This window comes from Acinonyx jubatus, chromosome B1, assembly GCF_027475565.1.
Source record: "Acinonyx jubatus isolate Ajub_Pintada_27869175 chromosome B1, VMU_Ajub_asm_v1.0, whole genome shotgun sequence".
NCBI lineage: Eukaryota > Metazoa > Chordata > Mammalia > Carnivora > Felidae > Acinonyx > Acinonyx jubatus.
In genome coordinates, this window is record NC_069382.1 from 78,473,145 (window position 1) to 78,495,402 (window position 22,258).

The following is a 22,258-nucleotide window of genomic DNA, read 5'->3' on the forward strand; positions in this document are numbered from 1 at the left end:
GTCTTTTATAATGCTTGAGATTCATTTTCTTTTCAACACCAGCACAAACACAGCCCAATCTCACATCTCTACAGTAAAGTTTTTAAAGAAAACTATTTCTTGTATTCATTTTATTGAAGAAAAAACATTTTTTCATCACCATTTAAGGCATAGTTTTGTATTAACATTTTACATTAGCTTCTGAATAAAAACACATACTTGTTTAGGCCTGTACTTCCATTGTTACAGGATGTGAGTAGTATGCTTGTTTTTAAAGGTGCAAGGGAGTGTGAAGAATAAATACACTACAACTGTAATATATTTCTCAGTAAAGTCTTCTTAAAATCACTTTTTTAAAAAATAATTTGAATTTATGTGTGATAAAAAAACCACTCAAACATTTCAGTGCAAAGTTGGTGATGTTTAGAACAAATAAATTTTATACATTTGTATCAAATAGGTGTTCTTAGTTCAAAATCCAGTGTGAGACAGAATATGACTTCTGTATTGGAAAGTTACAGTGTGAAGCAATGTGAGTAAAATGGAAGAGCTTATAAGCTTTAAGGAGAAAACTCCATTTACTTAAGAATGCTGATTCTTTTAATGTACTGGTGCTTTATTTGTTTGCACACTGAGTTAATATTCTTCCCTGTCCCTTTCCATTCAAGAAAATGAAAATTTGGAAATTATTAATCAACAACCTAAGTCTATAGCTATTGTAGAACATTTATTATATATAGTATTATACCTTAAGTATTTCTCTACTCCTGGTGGCATTTTATATGTTTGGGAGCTTTTCAACTTGATAAAGCAGTGCTTTATTATTTCTTTCCATTTCATTTAGGTCTCAGTTGATCAAAGAAAAAGATGACATAGATCATTACCTGGAGGTGAATGTCAAAGGATTGTCAAAAGAGGAGGTTGCTGCGTAAGTATAACCTCTTAAAGGTACTTTAATATAAAGTTTGTTTCTTTTGTCTTGATTCTTTATCGAAATTTCAGTTTTCTTGTGCAGTACAACTTTTTCATTGGAACATGGCATTTAAAAATTAAAGCCCATATTCAATAGTGATAAGTCATGTCTATTGATCTTACACATATCAAAGTCTTTAATTTTATGGCTTTCAAAATTCTCATATTTACCAAGATATTATACTATCACATTTGCAATATTTTAGTTAAGTCTGTGCTATTAATTGCTTATTAACTTCCATTTTAAGGTGTATTGCCTCCATGTGGAGAAATTTCTTTTAGAGAAAGATCGTATCTCTTTTTCCTAGCAACTTAAAACAACAATTCCTTACAAATATATGTTCCTCCCCCCACCAAAAACCCACAAAAGAATGAGTGGATTGTACTTTATTGGTTACTTTTTACATAAATCTAAATTGTCTGGATTTATTTTATCAATGGACAACACGAACTTTGCCATTTTATCACGTTAGAAACTAATTTATGGTTTGAGTAAAAACAGTATAAAAATCTGTGTAAGTTAGCGAGAAATGAATAAAAACCTATAATAATAGCTAAACAGCTTTAATATTTCTTGTCTGTAGACTTGGTGGCTATGTTATCATCAGATCGTTAGATATAAGCACTGAAAATAGAAATATTTTAATGCACATGCATCTTATGAAACTCATTAGATGACTCAATTAAAACATTTTATGCAATAAATGCTTTTAAAGCATCCTCTCTACTAGTATTGTCTAGTGCTGTGGGATTCTACTGAAAGTGCTTTCTTAGTATTTTTGGTATAGATTTTCACAAAGTGTAAAATTCCAAGTCTCTTGATATGTTTCATTTGATTAGATATTATCTTTGTGAATTTGCATATAATGTGGAAAAATGGAATAGTTCATTCTGTCAGTAGTTACTTCATAGAGTGACAAAATTTTACGGTACCTATAATCACTGTCTTCCCTGGAATGCTATTGACTTCCATATGTGGTATATGGGCCCTCTGGTTAAATGCTTTGCTGATTGCTGATTTATTAACTTTCCATGGTAACCTGTTGGTTAAAATTAAAGGTTAATATTGTCTGATGATACTTCTTGAAAGAAAAGTATATATGAGTGATATTTTCCTTCTTATTTAAATATAATGATATACAAATATCTGTAATTGACTTAAGAAGTAGGAATTAAATTTGGAATTAAACATGCTTCAGATATTTTAACAAGCTAGAAATCCATATACAGCACTTAAAATCTGCTAAGCTTTCAGTCTGCACTGAAGAAAACTTTGACCTAAAAATGCAAAATAGGCTTTGCTGATGAGCATTCTCTTAATATTTTTTTCATTAAAGGTATTACCAAAATTATTTCAAATCCATAATATGCTACAGAAAACAAGTAGCACCAGATAAATCTCAATCCTTACAATTGCATTCTCCTTAAAGTTTCCTGCACCTGAATACTTTCCTAGACCAAAGCTAAGATAGTGGATGCAAACCTTAATAGGAAGATAGCTTGTACTTAGTTCACTCTTTTGATTGATATATATTCTAGGCTTTGCCACAGACAAACTAATTGAATAACATGTAAGGGAGAAAGTTGATGAATAATTTCATCATCTCCCAGCAATACTCAGCAGGTGCCATTGGAATTATGCATATTCTGTTAACCAAGGAATTGCTACATAAAACTTTTTATTAGTCATTCAACTCTAAAAAGATAAATTGGTCAGCAAGCCTTCAAGTGCCTGCTTTATATCTAATACTAGGTTTTTCACAGGGGGAAAGACAATGATATCTTATTATAAAATATTTGGCCCCTTCCTTGTCTCTATTTGAAACAATATTTACAAACAGGAAACAAATATGGAATAAATGAGTGCTGATTGTATTATGAGGGGCAGCCTCAAGGTCTAGAGGAAATCAGGATAAAACCTACCAAGGAAGACAGATTTTGAGTTTGGCTTTCTGTTTGGTAGCATTATAAAGTGACCAAACTAGTACATCACAGATCCTCAATATAAAAGGGGAAGAAATTGATGAATCAAATTTTCAGTCAGACAAAAGCAATGTCTATGATAAACCTTTAAATCTCTATATACACTGCTTTATACATACATATATATATATTATATATTTGGTGCTAAGATCAAGTGTATGAAGATGGTTATATACATGTTCATTATATAATTGATATACATATCCCATAATATGTATGTGCTCTCTGTCCCAAAATAATGTGAGTCCCAAAATAATGCTTCATCATCTAACCCAAAAACTTTATACTCTGGACTTCCCTTCTATCATAATGGGTGGAAAGTTCCTATTCTTGTCTAAGGATGATGCCTCTACTTGTGCTCTGAATACCATCCGCTCTTACTTGTTCCAAGACTTTCTCCTGCAACTAAACACATTTTTCTCCTACATCATCATTTTCTCCCTTTCCACTGGATCAGTCTCACTTAGCATTCATATTGACTTTAGTGTTTCCCTTGACTTCTTATCCCCCTCCAGGTTCTGTCCCATTTTTCTCTACCCTTCATAGCAACCAGAAGCACTGTCTCAATATTTGTACCCATTCTTTGCATCAGTTGACTCTAACTAGATTTCCAGCCCCAGAAGTCACAGAAATCTCTCTGTTTAGAGTGACCAATGTCCTTCATTTTTACAATATATAATGACGATGTTTCTGGACTCATCTTTCTTGATGTCTTCACAGCATCTGATAGAGTTGAGCACTCTGCCATTCATCACTGTGTACTTGTGCCTGCCAGGATGCCATGTTCTATGGTTTTCCTCCAAACTCTGACTGTGCCACCTTAGTCTTTCCTGGCTGGCTTTCTTTTCAAACTCTCAGTGGTGGGTTGTCCTAGGGCTGAATCCTAGGCCTTGTATTCCAGCTACATTCTCCTTGGATCCATTCTTAAAGTTTTAAGTATCACAATATCCTGATGACTATCACATTTATAAATTCAGCCCTGAGCTTGCTATTGAGCTTCAAATTTTTAAAAATATATTCATTTATTTATTTTGAGACAGACAGTGTGAGCAGGGGAGGAGGAGGAGGAGGAGGAGGAGGAGAGAGAGAGAGAGAGAGAGAGACAGAGGAGAGAGGAGAGAGAGAGAATTCCAAGCAGACTTCACACTGTCAGCCCAGAGCCTGATGTGGAGCTTGGTCTCAATAACTGTGAGATCATGACCTGAGCCGAAATCAAGAGTCAGATGCTTAACCAACTGAGCCAGTAGGAGTCCCGAGCTCTAGATTTTTATATCCAACTGCCTCTTTTCCATATATACTTGTATTTTTAATAGACATTCTAAGGTTAATATGACCACAAATGACTCTTGATTTATCCCTACTTTCCCTCAACTCCCCCAACAAATATTCCCCCCACAGTGTTTCCCATATTCAGTAAATGGCACCAAGGCAGCCTTGAGTTTTGCCCTGACTTCACCACCCTCCCCCATCTAATCCATCTCTATGACCTATCAGATGTAACTCCAAAATATATTCTGTGTTCTACTTCTCTTCATTGCATAGCTACCATCATCCCTTGCCATGGCCACTAGAATAGTCCTGGCTGCTCTTCACATAGCCCCTCTAACTCTGTCAAACTTCAGCTTCCAGAGTCATTTTTTGAAAAAAATAGATTATGACATTCATTTGCTTAAAACCCCCTGAGCTCCCTATTGCTCTTATGATAAACTGTAAGGTTTACTGTTTGGACTTTGCTGTACATGATCTGGACTTCACTGACCACTCTGACTTCATCTCCCATTCTCCCCACCACTCATTCTTCTCATTGTGCCTTATTGCTGATACTGTTTTTTGTCATGCAGGTAATGTGACCCCTTCAGTCTCCCACTTCCTGACCTCATAATCTAGTAGCCCTCACTCCACCTATACTTGCTCTCAGCCAAATCATCTGGTTCTATTTATGCTATAATTTGGTCCCCCTCTTGCATTGGGAGTTTGTATTTTGACTGTCTTCATCCCAGCAGAATAGATCTGCACGGGCACAGGAGCATGTCTCTGTGTGCCCTGGCATGTGGCCAGAAGCCAACAACTGCAAGTTAAATGAATGAATGAACAGAATGTTACATAAACACCGTGAAATAGGTATCCTGCTAGGAATATTCTTTGCTTGCAATATTTTCAGGTCAATGTTGTTTGTTAACTGGTTTGAATATCGAATCAAAGAAGTTTAACTCCTCAAAAGTGTCTTATATACACAAATAGGAGTGTAAAATTTAAATGAGTAATTGAGCAAGACAGTATAGACTAGTTCCTGGAATGGCCACATCCAATTGGGGGATCATTTTACTTGGGAATGGGTAAAGTAGTTCAAAAGCAAAGGGCTTCTAGGTTTGTTTGTTTGTTTGTTTTTTAATCATCTGCATTTGCAGAAGAATTTCAGTATGCTTCATTACTTTTTAAGTGACTGGATTATTTCTGTGCCTAGTAGGTACATTTTTTCCACGTTTTGTGTTCACATACAATATAATTAACACTGACAATTTGACTTTTTTAGATAAATCTGCAAATAGTTCATTGATAATATTTGACTCACCTTTAACAACTAAAGAAGATCCTGTTGTGGTTTTGTGCTTTGCTTTTTGTTCTGTATTATATTGTCAGAATATTGTATTTTTTAAAAGGATTGAAAGTATCACTTATTGTCATATCGTAATTGCTTTGAATAGCTAAGTAATGAAAGTGTCGTTTGTAGATTCAAATAAAAATTTCTGGGGGGCAGTTTTTACAGCTTCAGCTATGTGTATGAGGATACAAATAAACAAAACCATCAAGGGACAGAGAGTGCTAATCTTTCTTCTTCAGATACCACGTTTTATTATATGGAAGAATAGATTTAGATCAAATAGAGATGTGTGCATCTCTAAGATATTGCTTTCTTTCAGAGCATCTCAGCATTATCAGTTAAAGCTCAGTAAGTGTCACTTTGTCAGCACAAGTGGCCATTAGACTGTCAGTTGTCATATTCAATGAGTTTGGGTTGTAGAGACAAAGAACCGTTTATTTTCATATCTTTTAATGGCTTCACCCCTTCCTCATTTTGAATTGTATTATACTTACGCAGTTAAAGTAAATTAGCATTTTGCCAGTGTTAAGTTTTCATCTTGAGTTTATCTCAAAATTGTCTTCCACAGACGCTTTTATGAACCACAGATACTCTTGTTTTAAGCAAATGTAGCACCTGGATTTGCACAACGGCCAGGTTATCAAAATATACATGACAGAGTGAAGTTTATTCAGGATATAGTTCACAGTAACACCATGGGAATGTAGACCCCTTCGGTGTGCTTTTCAAAGCTCTGCTTCATTTCTCCTGTTTACCTTTAAATAATTTTGTGAAATCGTTTGGTTTTCTCTTCAAAACATTTTGTTCTTTTGTGATGTGACAAGTTAAATTCTGTATGGGGTTTTGCAAATCAACTTTCTGAAAAGGATAGTTGACAAATAAATGGCTCCATGACTAACAGGAACAGTCAGGAAAGAGAGGGATGGAAGCTGCCCTTCTTTCCTTCCAGGTAGCAGACTGGGCTTTAAGGTCTTACTGATTCAAGAAAGAGAGACAGGATTTTGATGTTCTGAAGTTTCGGAAAGGCATTAATTAGTCCTTACCTTATCATGAGTATAAAAAAATTAAGCAATAGCTGGGAATACTGATAGGAACAGAGGATGGGTAACTTTTGTTTGTTTGTTTGTTTGTTTCTTCAAATTCTAGTATTGTTTCCACAGTGGATCCCTAGGATGGGAAACTGGGAAAGACTTTTTTGACCATAATTTTTTTAAAGAATATTGATATTAATAAAATTTAAAATTTTGGAATTTAAGAAATGTAGTTGGAAAGAACTTTTAAAAATATTGTTCCAGGGATGCCTGGGTGGCTCAGTCAGTTAAGCTTCTGACTCTTGGTTTCAGCTTAGGTCATGATCTCATGGTTCAGGAGTTTGAGCCCCATGTTGGGCTCTGTGCTGACAGCGCTGAGCCTGCTTGGGCTTCTCTCTCTCCCTCTCTCTCTCTGACCCTCCCCCACTTGCTTTCTCAGTCTCTCTCTCAAAATAAATAAATAGACTTTAAAAAATTAAAAAAAAATTGTTCCCTAGATGCAAAGAGGATCTCATAGTTTCATCAAAACTAAGTTTAAACAAATAAAAAAAGGAGGAAAGGTTTCAAATGCCAACTTCTTAGGCATTTATGTGTCTATGTCTTTTAAAAGTTTGCTTTAAAATATTATTTTCATATATGATGTTTAAACTTAGCAGCTCTATTAGACTTAAAAAAAAAATCTTTGTAAGGCAAAAGCACAGGAATCACGACATTGCAGCTGTGGCTTTTATGGGAGCTGATTTCTCCCTCAGTTGGAAATTTGGTTTTGCTGCTTAATATCTGTGTGATCTTATGCAGGTTATCTGATTTCTCTAATCTTTGATTTCCACAACCATTTGGAAAGCATAATGATAATAAGGAATTCTTATGACAGTTAAATGAAATTCTGTATGAGAGACACATATAGACAACATTTACTTTAGCTATTTAACAGTCACTGATCTTTTTTTTTTTGCTTTTAAAGCATTTACTAATAATATATATAACCTAAATACTTCACATTAACATTATGTGTTGATTTAGGTCTTAATATTCATTTATCACTTTTCTTTACATATGTATAATTACATATTTTACTTTGTTACCTAGGTATCATTTTCATCATGCTCAGAAGATAGAGATTTTTGTGTGGTTTTTTTTTTAATCTTTATTTATTTTTGAGAGAGAGACAGAGCATGAGCCGGGGAGGGGCAGAGAGAGAGGGAGACACAGAATCCAAAGCAGGCTCCAGGCTCTGAGCTGTCAGCAAGGAGCCTGATGCAGGGCTTTAACTCACAAACCATGAGATCATGACCTGAGCCGAAGTTGGATGCTTAACCAACTGAGCCACCCAGGCGCCCCAGAAGATAGAGTTTTTAATAAGTTTTAATTTCAAACTTAGTAATGCTAACCAACAAGGGGAAAATATTTTTTATTTCAACTTATGGTAAATTTTTCATAAACTTACTTATGCTACACCAAGCAATACAATTTGTATAGTCTGCTTAGCTATTCCAAACCCCTTTAAAACATTTCTACAAATTGCTTTAACTTACCATTACTATAATAAGATTGCTTTACTTATAAACCTACAGTTTGAGAAATGTAAGGAAGATAGCCAGAGAATGTGGCTCTTTCCCATAATAGCTTGTAAACCTGAAAGTGCACAATAGCCCTCCTGTATTTGGAAATCATTTGGGAAATTGCTCTTTCAGGAACAAGGAACAAAGTGATAAAAGGAGATAAACACCCAGGTACCAGAGAGGTTGAATCAATCAGAACTGTCAGTGGGATGAGCAATGACCTAGCCACATCACCTGTACTTCATGTGGCAAGATGGTTTTGTTATGTTGAGTTTTGTCTTTCATGTTGTATTCTGTCTGTATTGAGAAAGAAGGCAAGGGAATATCTAAATTAATTAGGCCTTTTTCCATTCTCCATTATGGCTAAAAAATAATCTTCAAAATGTTGATATTACTGCAATTATGTAAAGATCACCCCCTGGCTCATACCCACGCCCTATTCTGTTTTCTGTTCTGGAAACTGGAGTTACTGTAACTAGTGTCACCTTCTCAGTACTTAAAGCAAAACTAGGATATAGGCTCACAAATATCCTTTTGCTTTCCCAGGGCATCCACAAATATTACCAGACCGGAGTCTTTTTTGGTATAGCAAAATTAGGTGATGCCTAACTCTACATTAGAAATGTACAACATTATTCTCTTTTTAAAAGATTTTTAGATTGTAATATGCATAACATAGTATTTTCCATCTTAACTGTTTTTAAGTGTGTGGTTCCGTGACATTAAATCATACTGTTGTGCAACCATCACCACCATCTATCTCCAGAATTACTTTCAACTTGCAGAACTGAAACTCTGTAACCAATAAACAATACCTCTCCTTACCTGCTCCCCTCATCTCCTAGGAACCATTATGCTACTTTCTGTTTATATTATTTTGACTACTCATGTAAATACCTCATGTAACTAAAGTTATTCAGCACTTATCTTTCTATGACTGGCTGATTTCACTTTGCACAATGTCCTCAAGGTTCATCCATGTTGTAGCATATGTAAGAATTGCCTTCCTTTTTCAGGCTGAATAATATTCCATTGTATGTATATACTACATTTGGCTTATCCATTTATGCATTGATGGACACTTGGTTACTTCCATGTTTTAGCTATAAAATGCTGCTGTGAACATGGGTGTACAATTATGTCTTAAGGACCCTGTTTTCAATCCTTTTGATTATGAACCTAAAAGTGGAGTTTCTGAATAATTTGTAATGTTATTTTTGATTGTTTTAGGAACACCATTCTGCCACAATAGTGGCTGTACCATTTTACATTCCAGTAACAATGCACAGGGGTGCCAATGTCACCACATCTTTGCCCACATTTATTTTTTTCTGCTTTTATGACAATACCCATTCTAATGGGTATGAGGTGGTATCTCATTGTGGTTTTGATTTACATTTCCCTAATGATTAGTGATGTTGAGCATCTTTCCATTTGCTTATTGGTTGGTCACTTGGATATCTTCTTTGGAGAAATGTCTGTTCAAGTCCTTTGTTCTATTTTTGAATTGAATTGTTTGGTTTTTGCTATTATGTTTTAGGAGTTCTCTATATATCATGGATGTTGACCCATAATATGATATGTGATTTGCAATTATTTTGTCCTGTTACATAGGTTGCCTTTTCACTCTGTTGATAATGTCTTCTGATAACAAAAGTTTTTAGTTTTCATGAAGTCCAGTTGGTCTTTTGTTGCCTGTACCTTTGATGCCACATCCAAGAAATCATTACCAAATCCCATGTTGTAAAACTTTGCCGTAAGTTTTCTTTGCATATTATAGTTTTAAATTATGTTTGGGTCTTTAATCCATTTTAATTAATGTATCCAGTGTTAGGTAAGGGTTTAACTTCATTCTTTTGCATGTGGATAAACTTGTTTTCCTATCACCAATTGTTGAAAAGACTGTCCCTTCTCCACAGAGTAGTTTTGACATCCTTATAAAAAATTATTTGGCCATACATGTGAAGATTTATTTCTGACTCTGTTCTATTCCATTGGTTTATATGTCTGTCTTTATGCCAGTAGCACACTGTTTGATTACTGTAGCTTTGTGGTAAGTTTTGAAGTTAGGAAGTGGGTGCAACTTTGTTCTTCTTTTTTCAAGATTATTTTGGCTATTAGGATGCCTTGGGATTCATTATGAATTTTAGGATGGATTTTTCTACCTTGCAAAAATTCTCATTGGTATTTTGATAGGAATTGCATTGAATCTATAGACTGATTTAGGTAGTATTGACATCTTAACAATATTAACTCTTCCAATTTATGATCATGGGATGTCTTTCCATTTATTTATATCTTGCTTAACTTTTTCAACAATGTTTCACAGTTTTCATTGTATAAGTCTTTCATCTCCTTAGTTAATTCCTTGGTTTATATTTTGTTGCTATTATAAGTGAAGTTGTTTTCTTAATTTCCCTTTCAAATTATTTATTATTAGTGTATAGGTATGCTACTGAATTTTGTGTATTGACCTTGTATCCTAATAATTTGTTATTAGTTCTAACACCTTTTTTCTGTGGAATCTTTAGGGTTTTCTACACCAGGTTTCTACAACAGCTGGAAACAGATCATTTTATTTATTTCCTTCCAATTTGGATATCTTTTATTTCTTTTTTCTTGCCTAATTGCTCTGGCTGGGACTTCTAGTATTATGTTGAAAAGACATGATGAAATTGAGTATCTTTGCCTGGTTCCTGAACTAAGAGGAAAGCTTTCAGTCTTTCATCATTGAATATTCTGTTTTCTGTGGGTTTTTCATATATGGTTTTTATTATGTTGATGTAGTTTCCTTCTATTTTTATTTGTTGGTGTTTTTATTGAATTTTTTCAAATGCTTTTTCTCTATCAGTTGAGATGATCATGCAGTAATTTTTTCTTCATTCTATTAATGTGGTGTATTACATTGATCAATTTTAGTATGTTGAACTATTCTTGCATTTCAGGAGGAATTTCCACTTGGTCACGATGTATAATCCTTTTAATATGATGCTGAGTTTGGTTCACTCGTATTTGTTAAATCAACGTTCATAAGGGATATTGGTTTTCTTGTAATTTTCTTTTCTTGTAGTATTTTTGTCTGGCTTTGGTATCAGGGGCAAAGCTCTCCTAATTGAATGTGTTAGCAAGTGTTTGCTCCTCTTCAATTTTTTGGAAAAGTTTGATAAAGATTGGTGTTAGTCCTTTAAATGTTTTTGTAGAATTCAGCAGTGAAACCATCAGATCCAGGTTTTTTTTTTGTTTGGATATTTTTGATTACCGATTCATTATCATTAGTAGTTATACAGGTTTACTATTTCTTCATATTCAGTTTTGATAGGTTTTGTGTTTCTAGAAATTTGTCCATTTCATCTAGGTTACTGAATGTATTGCATACTGTTTTTCATAATACTCTCATATTTTTTTTTATTTCTGTAGAATCAGTAGTAATGTCCCTACTTTCATTTCTGATTATAGTAATTTGAGTTTTCTTTCTGTTTTTCTTAGTCAGTCTAGCTAAAGGTTTTTCAATTTTGCTGATTTTTTTCAAAGAACCAACTCTTGGTTTCATTAATTTTTTAAAATACTATTTTTCTATTCTCTATTTCACTTGTCTTTGCCCTAATTTTTGCTATTTTCTACCTTCTGCTAGCTTTGGGTTTAGTCTGTACTTTTTCTAATTCATTAAATTGTAAAATTAAGCTGTTTATTTGAGATCTTTCTTGTTTTTAAATGTTTTTGAAAGATCTTTCTTGTTTACAAATTTAAGCTCTTACAATTAAATTTCCCCTTTGGCACTACTTTCATCACATTCCATAAATTTTGCTATGTTGTGTTTTCATTTTCATTCATCTCTAAGTATTTTCTAATTTCCCTTGTGATTTCTTCTTTGATCCATTGGTTGTTTAAGAGAATGTTGTTCAATTTCCACAAATTTGTGAATTTTCTAGTTTCTTCTCTGATTTCTAACTTCATCCAGCTGTGGGCAGAGAAGATACTTTGGTATAATTTAAATTTAAATTTTAAAAAATAAATCTACTGAGACTTAATTTGTGGCCTAATATATGGTCTATTCTGGAAAATGTCCCATGTACATTTGAGAGAATGTGTATTCTGTTGTTGGTAGAGTGCTCTGTATATGTCTATTAGATCCAGTTGGCTTATTGTGTTATTGAGTCCTCTCTTTCTTACTTATCTTTTGTTTGTTTGTTCTAACCATTATTGAAAGTCAGGTATTGAAGTCTTCAGCTATTATTTTAGAACTATCTATTTCTCCCTTCAGTTCTGTCAGTTTATTGCTTATGTATTTCGATAGTCTGTTATTAGGTGTATAAATGTTTATAATGATTATATCTTCTTCCTGTATTGAATCTTTTATGGATGTATTATGTCCTGATTTGTCTCTTGTAAACTTTTTTAATTTCAAGTCTATTTTGTCTGACATTGATATAGCCACCTTTGCTCTTTTTTGGTTACTATTTGCATGGAATATCTTCTTCCATCCTTTTACTTTTGACCTATTTTCATCTTTCGATCTAAAATGAGTCTCTTGGAGACAACACATAGCTGGATCATGTTCTTTTATCCATTCTGCAAATCTCTGTCCTTAACTGGAGAGTTTAATGCATTTACATCTGAAGTATTTACTGATACGGAGGGACTTCTGTCATTTGCTAAATATTTTCAATATGCCTTTTGGCTTTTTTATCCCTCATTTCCTTCATTACTGTCTTCTTTTTTTGTTTAGTTAACTTTTTGTAATTAAACAATGTTAATTGCCTTTTAATTTCCTTTTGTATATATTCTATAACTGTTTTCTTTGTGGTTACCACGGATTATGTCTGACACCCTAAAATTATAACCCTCTAATTTGAATTTATACTGGCTTATTAACTTTATGAACATACAAAAACTTTACTCCTTTATAGCTCCATCTCTACCCCTTTCAGTTATGGGCATAAGAGAATTAAATTTTCTACATTGTCCAAAAAACATATACTAATCATTTTTTTGCTTAGAACCCTTTTTGGAGCAGTTTTAGATTCACAACAGAATTGAAGGGAGGGTACAGAGATTTTTCTTATACCCTCTGCTCCCACACATACATTAATAATTGTTTTGCTAATGCATTAGAACCTTAAGTTATATGGAAAACAAAATGTAGAAGTTACAAATCAAAGTGAAAATAATACTAGCTTTTAGGGTAATAATTGTTTTTTTTATAAATGTATTAGTCTCTTAATAAGGTACAAGACAAAAATGTGAAGTTAAAAACCATTGGTGTAATAATACTAGCTTTTGCAATTGACCATGCATTTACCTTCACTGAGATCTTTATTTCTTAATATGGCTTTAAGTTATATTTAGTAGCCTTTTATTTCAACCTGCAGGACTCCCTTTAGCATTTCTTGCAGTGGTAATGAGCCTTCTCAGCTTTTGTTTATCTGGGAATGTCTTAATTTCTCCTTCACTTTTGAAGGACAATTTGCTGGATGTTGTTGTTGTTGTTTTCCCTTTCTAGCACTTTCAATATATCAGCCACCTACTTTCTGGCCTCCAAAGTTTCTGATGAGATATCTGCTTACACTCTTAATGAGGACCTCTGTTTGTAATGAGTTGGTTTTCTATTTCTGCTTTCAAGATTCACTCTTTGTTTTTGCCTTTTAGAGTTTGATTTTATGTCTCATTGTGGATCTTTTAGAGTTGTCCTCCTTAGAGTTCACTGAATGTCTTGGATGTTTTTATTCATGACTTTTATAAAACTTGGGACATTTTTGCCATTTTTCTTGAAATAATTTTTCTGCCCCTTTCTCTCTCTCTCTTCGCCATCTGGGACTCCCACAACACATATGTTGGTCCACTTGATCATGTCTCACAGGTCTCTTGGGCTCTGTTCATTTTTATTCAGTCTCCTTTCTTTCTTTCCTCATACCTGAAAGTTTCAGTTGTCCTATTTTAAGGTCACTGATTCTTTCTTCTGCCTGCTTCAGATCTGCCTTTGAATACCTCTAGTTAATTTTTCATTTTAGTTAATTGTATTTTTTAGCTCTCGAATTCCTTTTTGGTTTCTTTCTAGTTTTCCTTTCTCTTTATTGATAGTTCCATTTTTTCATACATATTTTTCTTGACTTACTTCCCATCTTTCTATAATTCTCTTAGCATCTTTATGACAGTTATTTTCAAATCTCTGGTTAGTAGTTCTGCCATCTGGTCTTTCTCAGGGACAGTTTCAGTGCCTTATTTGTTTTTCCCCTTGAATGGGCCATACCTTCCTGTTTCTTTTACACCTTGTGATTTTTGCTGTTGTTGCTGTTGTTGTTAAAAATTGGACATTTGAATCTAATAATGTGGTTAACTCTGGCAATCAGATTTTTCGACTTTTACAGCATTTGCTGCTTTTTATTTTGCTGTGTTTTGTTTTACTGTTGTACTCTGTCTTTGTGCCAAGGATCAGCCTGAAGTATACTTTTAAGGTCTTCCTAGGTCTTTTTGGTGCCTGTACCTTTCCTTGGGCATGAGTGGTGACTTATTTCCCCCTACATACTATTGCTTTCAAATGTCCTAATCTTGTGGTGCCTGGGTGGCTCATTCGGTTGAGCTTCTGACTCTTGATTTTGGCTCAGGTCATGATCTCACAGTTGTGAGACCAAGCCTGCATTGGGCTCTAGAACATGGACCCTGCTTAAGATTCTCTCTCCCCCGTTCCCTCTTCCCCTCCCCTGCTTGTGCTTGCACGCGCGCGCTCTCTCTCTCTCTCTCTCTCAAAAAAAAAAAATCTGGCTTTCAAAGCATATGAAAGAGAAAAATGAAGGAGAACAGAATGGTGCCAGGAAAGCACCAGCCCTTTGAATCTCCTGGAAGTTGCTTCAGCCCGAGAGGGAGGGGCTTACAAGAATGAAGGTGTATGTGCAATAATGGCTGCCCCCCCCAATTGGTATCTGCCTATTCATGATCAGAAGCAACAATCAGAACATAGAACCCCGATATTTGGAAGACAGGGCCTTTATTGCCTACCCTGGCTCCTGCAAGCTGTTTGCATGCTGGACCAGGAGCAAGTGCATAGATGCCTGCCATGAGGCTTGGGGGTGGGGGATGAGTGGCTACCACGAGCTAAGAGTTAAAACTGACCAAAGTTAATAAGAATTTACTGTCTAAGCCTTCCCTTGGATGTTGCAAGGCTTCAATAGACTCTAGCACTGCAAAATAATTACATCAAGCTGCAATTATTGTCTAGGTTGGGAGACAGATTGGTGAAGCTTCTTATGCTACCATTTCTCAAGAATCCTCTTCATTGCCATTCTCTTTCGAAGTAAAAAAAATTTAAATGTCTAGTTATAAGAAATAAAACAAATGCATAAATGTATAGAGGATCCTTTTCTGTGTTCATTTTAAAATTATTTGGAAACTTTAACGATTTTGTTTGGAATGATTGTCTAAAATCATTTTAAATACTGTATACTTTTTTGATCTTGTAAGGTTCTATATATACACATAAAGTTATATATAGTGGTTGTGTTTATATATATATAATGTTTATATATATACATTTATATATATGTTTACATATATACAGTATGTGTATATATGTATGTGTATGTGTACATATATGTATATATGTGTGTGTGTGTGTATATATATAGATATATATAGCCTCAAACTGTGATTTAACTATGAACTGAATTTTCTTCATATTACTATATAAACATCTTTTTATATATTTTAAGCATTTTTCTTCAAGCTAATGTGTAAGCATGTTAAACGAAATCAAATATTGGGGGAAAGTCTAGATGGAGGAGAATACATCGCCTTCATCGTAATCCACACACCCTGGGTAAAATTTGGTAGTCCCTTTCCAGCAATAACATCAGGGATACCCCACTAATTAAGATATCAGATTTAGGTTAGCCAACACCAGTATATCCTTGCAAACTTTGACATAAACAAGAAAAGCTCTAGAAAAATGGTATTTTACTATCAAGAGGGATGTGTGGAGCCATCCTTAGGACAAGTCAGTTGACTTAGAAATGTATATAAAATTAAGTTGTCTGATTTAACAGGCTTGGCTATATTGTTTTCTGTGGAAACCTCTCATTTTTCTAACTTTTTTGTGGCTTGAAACTATGAGGAGAAAGCTAACATACTGAAATGACATCTGATAAAGAGGAAGTCAAAAGTATCAGCCACTAATGAAAGGTTGAACCATCTGGAAATGACTGGTACTCTTTTCAGTGTGTTTGCATTGTGTTGAAATTAAGTAATTGAAATTTAGTAGCAAAGTATTACTGTGTTCACCTTACTCTGTTTCATATGGCAGTGAAGTAAGAAATATATTTTAGAAAAACCTAATATATTTTGGTTTACTAATTTTGTTTCATTCTGGGCTTCTGTGTTTAAAGATTTTGGTTGTTTGGAATTAACCAGTGTGAATCTCCGCTTCATTTCTTAATTAAAATTAATTATAATTAATTCACAAAGTAACTAGTTAATTATTATAGTGTCTTTCAAAACTCTTAGGCAATCAATGGGATAGAATCTTCCCAAACTTCTTTTGCCCTTTTTTTTTTATTATGTTCACATTATTCTTAAGGGATTAGAAATTACTTAGGATAATTTGAAATGCTTAAATTTTATTCTAGGTGTACTGGGAAATTATTGGATCATTTTAAGCAGGGAATGATGTGATGTAACATTTTTAAAAGATCACTAAGGCTGCTCTGTGGATATCTGCCTGGTTAAGAGCCCAAGTGAGAGATGATGGCATCTTGACAGGGTCGATCTGGTGAAAATGATGAAAAATGGTTTGATTTAAAAAATTTTTTAATTTTATTTATTTTTGAGAGAGACAGAGTGTGAATGGGGGAGGGGCAGAGAGAAAGGGAGACAGAATCCAGAGCAGGCTCCAGGCTCTGAGCTGTCAGCACAGAGCGTGACGTGGGGCTCGAACCCACAAACTACGAGATCATGACCTGAGCTGAAGTCGGACGCCCAACCAACTGAGCCACCCAGGCATCCCAGAAATGGTTTGGTTTAGAATATATTTAGGTGATAGGGAGATTAGAACTTACCAACAGAATGAGTGTGGAATTGAGTAAAGGAAGTAATCAAAGATGATGCCTTCTGAACTCAACTGAGCAACTGGGACAATGTCTTATTCATTGCTGAGTCTCTAGTACCTATAATAGTACCCAGCACATGGTAGGCACTCAATTAGTATTTTTTAACTAAGGCCAACCACACTTCAGTCTATGTAATCTCTACCATTCCCACTTTGAAATTTATTATTTGCCAAAATAATAATGACTAATATTGGGCACTTAGTATATTTAAAATACCATTCTAAGTACCTCACATGTATTCATCCATTTAATCATAGAAAAATCTTTGTTAATTCCATTTACAGCTAAGGAAACTGAAGCACAGAGATATTAGGTAACTTACCCATAGTTACACAGCAAATAAATACAAGAGTGGGAATTTGAACCTATGCAGTCTGGTTCCAGAACCCATCCTCAAATCATTACACTATTCTGTCTTTGGATTTACTTAGGTCATCATTAAACCGTGTTCTGTCTCATCTCCCAACTTGAGTGTACTGCCATTCCCTTGTCCTAGAATGCTTTTTTCCCCTTATCATTTCATGGCTAATGCTTACTCATTCTTAAATGACTTCAGTATGTACTGTAACCTTGCTACTATAATACCTGTAATAAAACCTACTATAAAACCTGTAATACCCAGAACTGTTCCCATCATGGCACTTACAGCATTGCATTGTCATTGCTACTTTCTTTCTTCTACTAGACTACAAGCTTCAAGAAGGCTGGAGCCATGGCTTCTTTGCTCTCATGTGCAACCTTCGTACTTGTGCAGTGCTTGGCTTATAGGTGTTTAGAGGATGGATGCGTGATGATCTTTTATCCCTTCATGGCCTTGTATATGTGCTTTGCCTGAAATGGCTTTCTCCTTCCTCCTTGCCTGTGTACTTGGTAAACTTCTGTTTTCCACCTGTTTCTTGCTCTGTGAGGCTCCTGTAGAGCCATCCTCAACCATATGGTAGAGTTCAGAGCTCCTGCTTGAAGTCCCTTAGTATCCATTGGCAATCATGTACGTGTAGGGTTTTTTCCTTCTTGATTAACAGTTAACAAACTAGAGACTCTGACCCTTTGTGGATATGGTTATGACCCACTGGTTTGGGGATCATGAGTAGCATTTTCGAAATGAAAGAGAGTGTAGTAAAACAGAATAGAAAAGAGTACATTGCATAGAGTAAGACTAAATATTGGGAGGCTACCAGCAGATGCACCAGAGCATGGATTCTAAAACAAGACACCCTGGACTCAAAACTCAACTGTACGCTTACAAACAAAATAACTGGTTGACCTTGGCCAAGTTATTTAACCTTTCTGCATCTCAGTTCCCCCATGTGAAAAAACAGGGATACTGATGGAAGGGATGGATGGCTCATGGAATGGTTACAAGGACTAATTAAATTAATATTTATAAAGAGATGAGAACATTTTGAGGACTAATGCATTTCAACTTTTGTTTCATACGCATGCATGTATAAAATATATATGTGCATGTACTGAACTGCTGTGTAAAATGTCTTTCCTGCTGTGAATTGCCATAAGGAAAGGACTCTGCTGTAGGCTTAGAGTTCTTTGAAAGCAGGGATTGTATTTCATTCTCCTTTAAGAGTCTTCTGACTTACATAAAATAACACTTTATTTCTTGTTTTCTTTCTAGAAAAGATTGAAGAAACTTAAAGTTAACATTTTATATTATACATCTGTCAGATTATAAATAGAAAATGAGAGGTAACGAAAGGAAAAGTGTGGACATATGCTGCCCACTAGAGTCAATATAGTTTCCCTGAGGGAACATTAAGTTTCACTCTGAACTTCTGGGCAGGTTGGGCAAAAGGGGAGATGTGATGGACTATAAAATTCTCATTTCCTGATGAAAGGAAACCTATCAGTTCTTCAAGAGGGACAAGCTTTTTTCCTGATTCTAAATTCCAAAGGAAAGTTATCACATGGACTTGTATAGGAAAAATGGGGCAACAAAAAAGAACTTTGCACACCTAATGAACAATAAAAAGGGCATTCAGACAGCTTGTCGTAAACATTACATCCCTTAACTAGGTTTTATTTCAGGCAAGATAGGAACAGGTAGGATATATTAAATGAATACTGTGTGCTGGTCTTTGTTTAAAGTGATCCTCACCATAACTCTGTGAAGAATTGTTGTTACTCCCAGAGACCAAGGCATAGAGAGGTTGAGTAATTTGGCCAAAGTGATCTAATGTTATACAGAAGCAGAAGCAATGAGATAGAAAAAAAAAGGTTCATAGAGACAAAGGAATGAATGAGCTAGAAAGAAAATGGACCAGACCTACATCAGAGATCAGATTTCGAAGCACCTCCTGAATTCTGAGTATTACTTTGGATCTAGAACCTTCCTTAGGGTTCACCTCATAAGGACTAGTCATTCTTTAATCCTAATTCAGATTTCCATAAAATATCCTTAAACTTATCTGAAAAAAATTCTCTTATCCCACAACCAGAATAGCCAAAGAAATATGTTGCCAAACATGGGATTTACCTTAAAAGTTAACTCAGCTTGTGTTTTTTTCCATTTCAAGATCAAGATCAAGATAGATGTTAAATACATTTCCTTCCTGTATTTGAAATGACCACATACAAGTACAGAAGGTAGTAAAATCTTAATAACATGATGAAAAAGGAGGGGCGAAAAAGAGATTCCAAGATTTTAAGAAATACATTTTTAGAAAGCAGATGGAATATTACCAGGGGTAAAAACTGCCCTTTCGTAATGATAAAAGGAGTTGGCTTATCAAGAAAACATAATACTAAATGTTTGTGCTCCAAATGACAGGACTTCAAAATACATAAAAACAGATAGAAAAGGAGAAACACAAAGGTCCATAATTTTAGTTGGAAATCCCAACACCGCTCTCTCAATAATTGATAGAATAATCAGTAAGAGTTCAAGACTTGAACAATACCATCAGCCAACTTAAATAATTGACATTTACAGAACATTCCACCAAATGACAGCAGGACACACATTTTTTCAGTGCACCTGGAACACTTAATCAAAGGAGATTATATTCTGAGCCATAAAACAAATTTGAATATATTTAAAAATATTTAAATCCTAAAAATTATTTTTGCCTTACAAAAATGGAATTAAATTAGAAATAAAAGCAGAAAGGCTCTGGAAAATCCCCATAAGTTAGGAAACCAGGCAACATACTTTGAACTAGCCCATGGAACAAAGAAGACATTGCAAGGGAAATTAGAAAACACAGTAAAACCTTGGATTGCAAGTAACTTATTCTGCAAGCATACCACAAGATGAGCAAACATTTCTAATAAATTTAACTTGATAAACGAGCGATGTCTTGCAATATGAGTAGCATGTGACACCGAATGTCACATGATCACAACTGAGCCATTGGTTCTTGAACTGCTTTGCTATACGAGTGCTTTGGATTACAAGCATGTTTCTGGAACTACTTATGCTTGCAAACCAAGGTTTTATGTACTTCTAACCAAAAGAAAAGAAAATGTGGCATATCAAAATATATGGGATACAGCTGAGGCAGTGCTGAAAGGGAAGTTTATAGCATTTTAAAATTCTTATTATATTAGAAAGTTAGAAATGTCCAAAATCAGTGCCCTAAGCTTTCGTTTTAAAAAACTGAGAAAAGAAAACAAATTAAACTGAAAGTCAAGGAAAGAAATATTAAGATAACAGAGAAATAGAGAAAATCAATGAAACTAAAAACTGGTTCTTTAAAAAGATCAGTTAAAATTGATCTTCTTCTAGTCAGATTGATCAGAGAAAAAAAGAAGACACAAATTACCCATTTCAGAAATGAAAGAGGGAATGTATCACTATAGGTTATACAAATATTAAAATGCTAATTAGATAATAAACCATATGCAGATAAATTCAACTTCTATGGAATGGCTGAATTTCTTGAGAGACACTGCCAAAGTTTACTTAAGTAGAAATAGGTAACAGAATAGGCTTATATCTGTTAAAGGTTTATATCTGTTTGTGTCTGTTAAAGAATTCATAGCTTAAAAACTTCCCCCAGGGTCACCTAGGTGGCTCAGGCAGTTAAGTGTCTGGCTCTTGATTTCAGCTCAGGTCATGATCTCATGGATTATGAGATCAAGTCTGGCACTGGGCTCTGTGCTGACAGTGTGGAGCCTGCTTGGGATTCTCTTTCCTTCTCTCTCTCCCCCTCCCCCACTGGGGCTGTCTCCCTCAAAATACATAAACACTGGGGGAAAAAAAAAACTTCCTACACAGAAAATTCCAGGCCCATAATGGCTTCACTGGTGAATTCTCCTGAGTAGTTTAGGATGAAATAAGGAGCATCTGGGTGGCTTGGTTGTGCGTCCTGACTTCAGCTCAGGTCATGATCTTGCAGTTCATGAGTTCAAGCCCCACAGTGCACTCACAGCCATCAGTACAGAGCCTGCTTCAGATCCTCTGTCCCTCTCTCTCTCTGCCCCTCCCCTGCTTGCACTCTCTTAAAAATAAACAAAGAGGAAGAAATAATAACAATTTAATACAAACTCTTCAAGAAAATAGAAGAAGAGGAAACAATTCTCAACTTATTCTCTGGGACTGGCATTATCCTGCTATCAATACAAGAAAAAGTCATTACATAAAAAGAAAACACAGAATAACATCCCTCATGAACATAGGTGCAAAACATTTTAAAGAAAAGTGGCAGTTGACCAGAGCTCCTGTCAGAAAGCTGGTGCACAATGCAAAGTCCTTTTCATTTGGCATTGGTGCAAGGTGTAGCCTGCCAGTGCTTTCCTGCCCTATGCACCAAAGAATGAAACCAACCAACACAGGCACACTACCAAAGTTAAGAACTCTGGAACTTCATTATTATGAGCAGACAAATATCTTCTGATATTTGAGAAAATATCACAGTGCAAAAGAAAAAAAAAGATTAACAAAGATTATATTTGTAAAGGTGTGAGATAGAGAACATTAGTCCAGAGGGTAAATATTTATCCAAGAGAAAGAGAGAGGAGCAAGTGGAGAGAATGAATGGTAACAGCCATATAGATGTAGATTTCATAGATACACATTAC

The 22,258-nt window shown here is 34.8% G+C and overlaps 1 protein-coding gene across 6 annotated transcripts in view; it reads left to right on the top strand.

Annotated features, from left to right (window-relative positions):
- TTC29 (tetratricopeptide repeat domain 29) overlaps positions 1 to 22,258 on the top strand; it is a 658,543-nt gene that overhangs the window by 424,678 nt on the left and 211,607 nt on the right. For 5 of the 6 annotated variants that reach the window (XM_053216892.1, XM_053216893.1, XM_053216894.1 and 2 more), the window contains one exon: positions 824 to 907. In XM_053216892.1, the coding sequence (XP_053072867.1) occupies positions 824 to 907 (84 nt within the window). Of the gene's footprint in view, positions 1 to 823; positions 908 to 22,258 lie in introns of those variants that run through there. The other variant, XM_053216896.1, reaches the window with a different exon arrangement.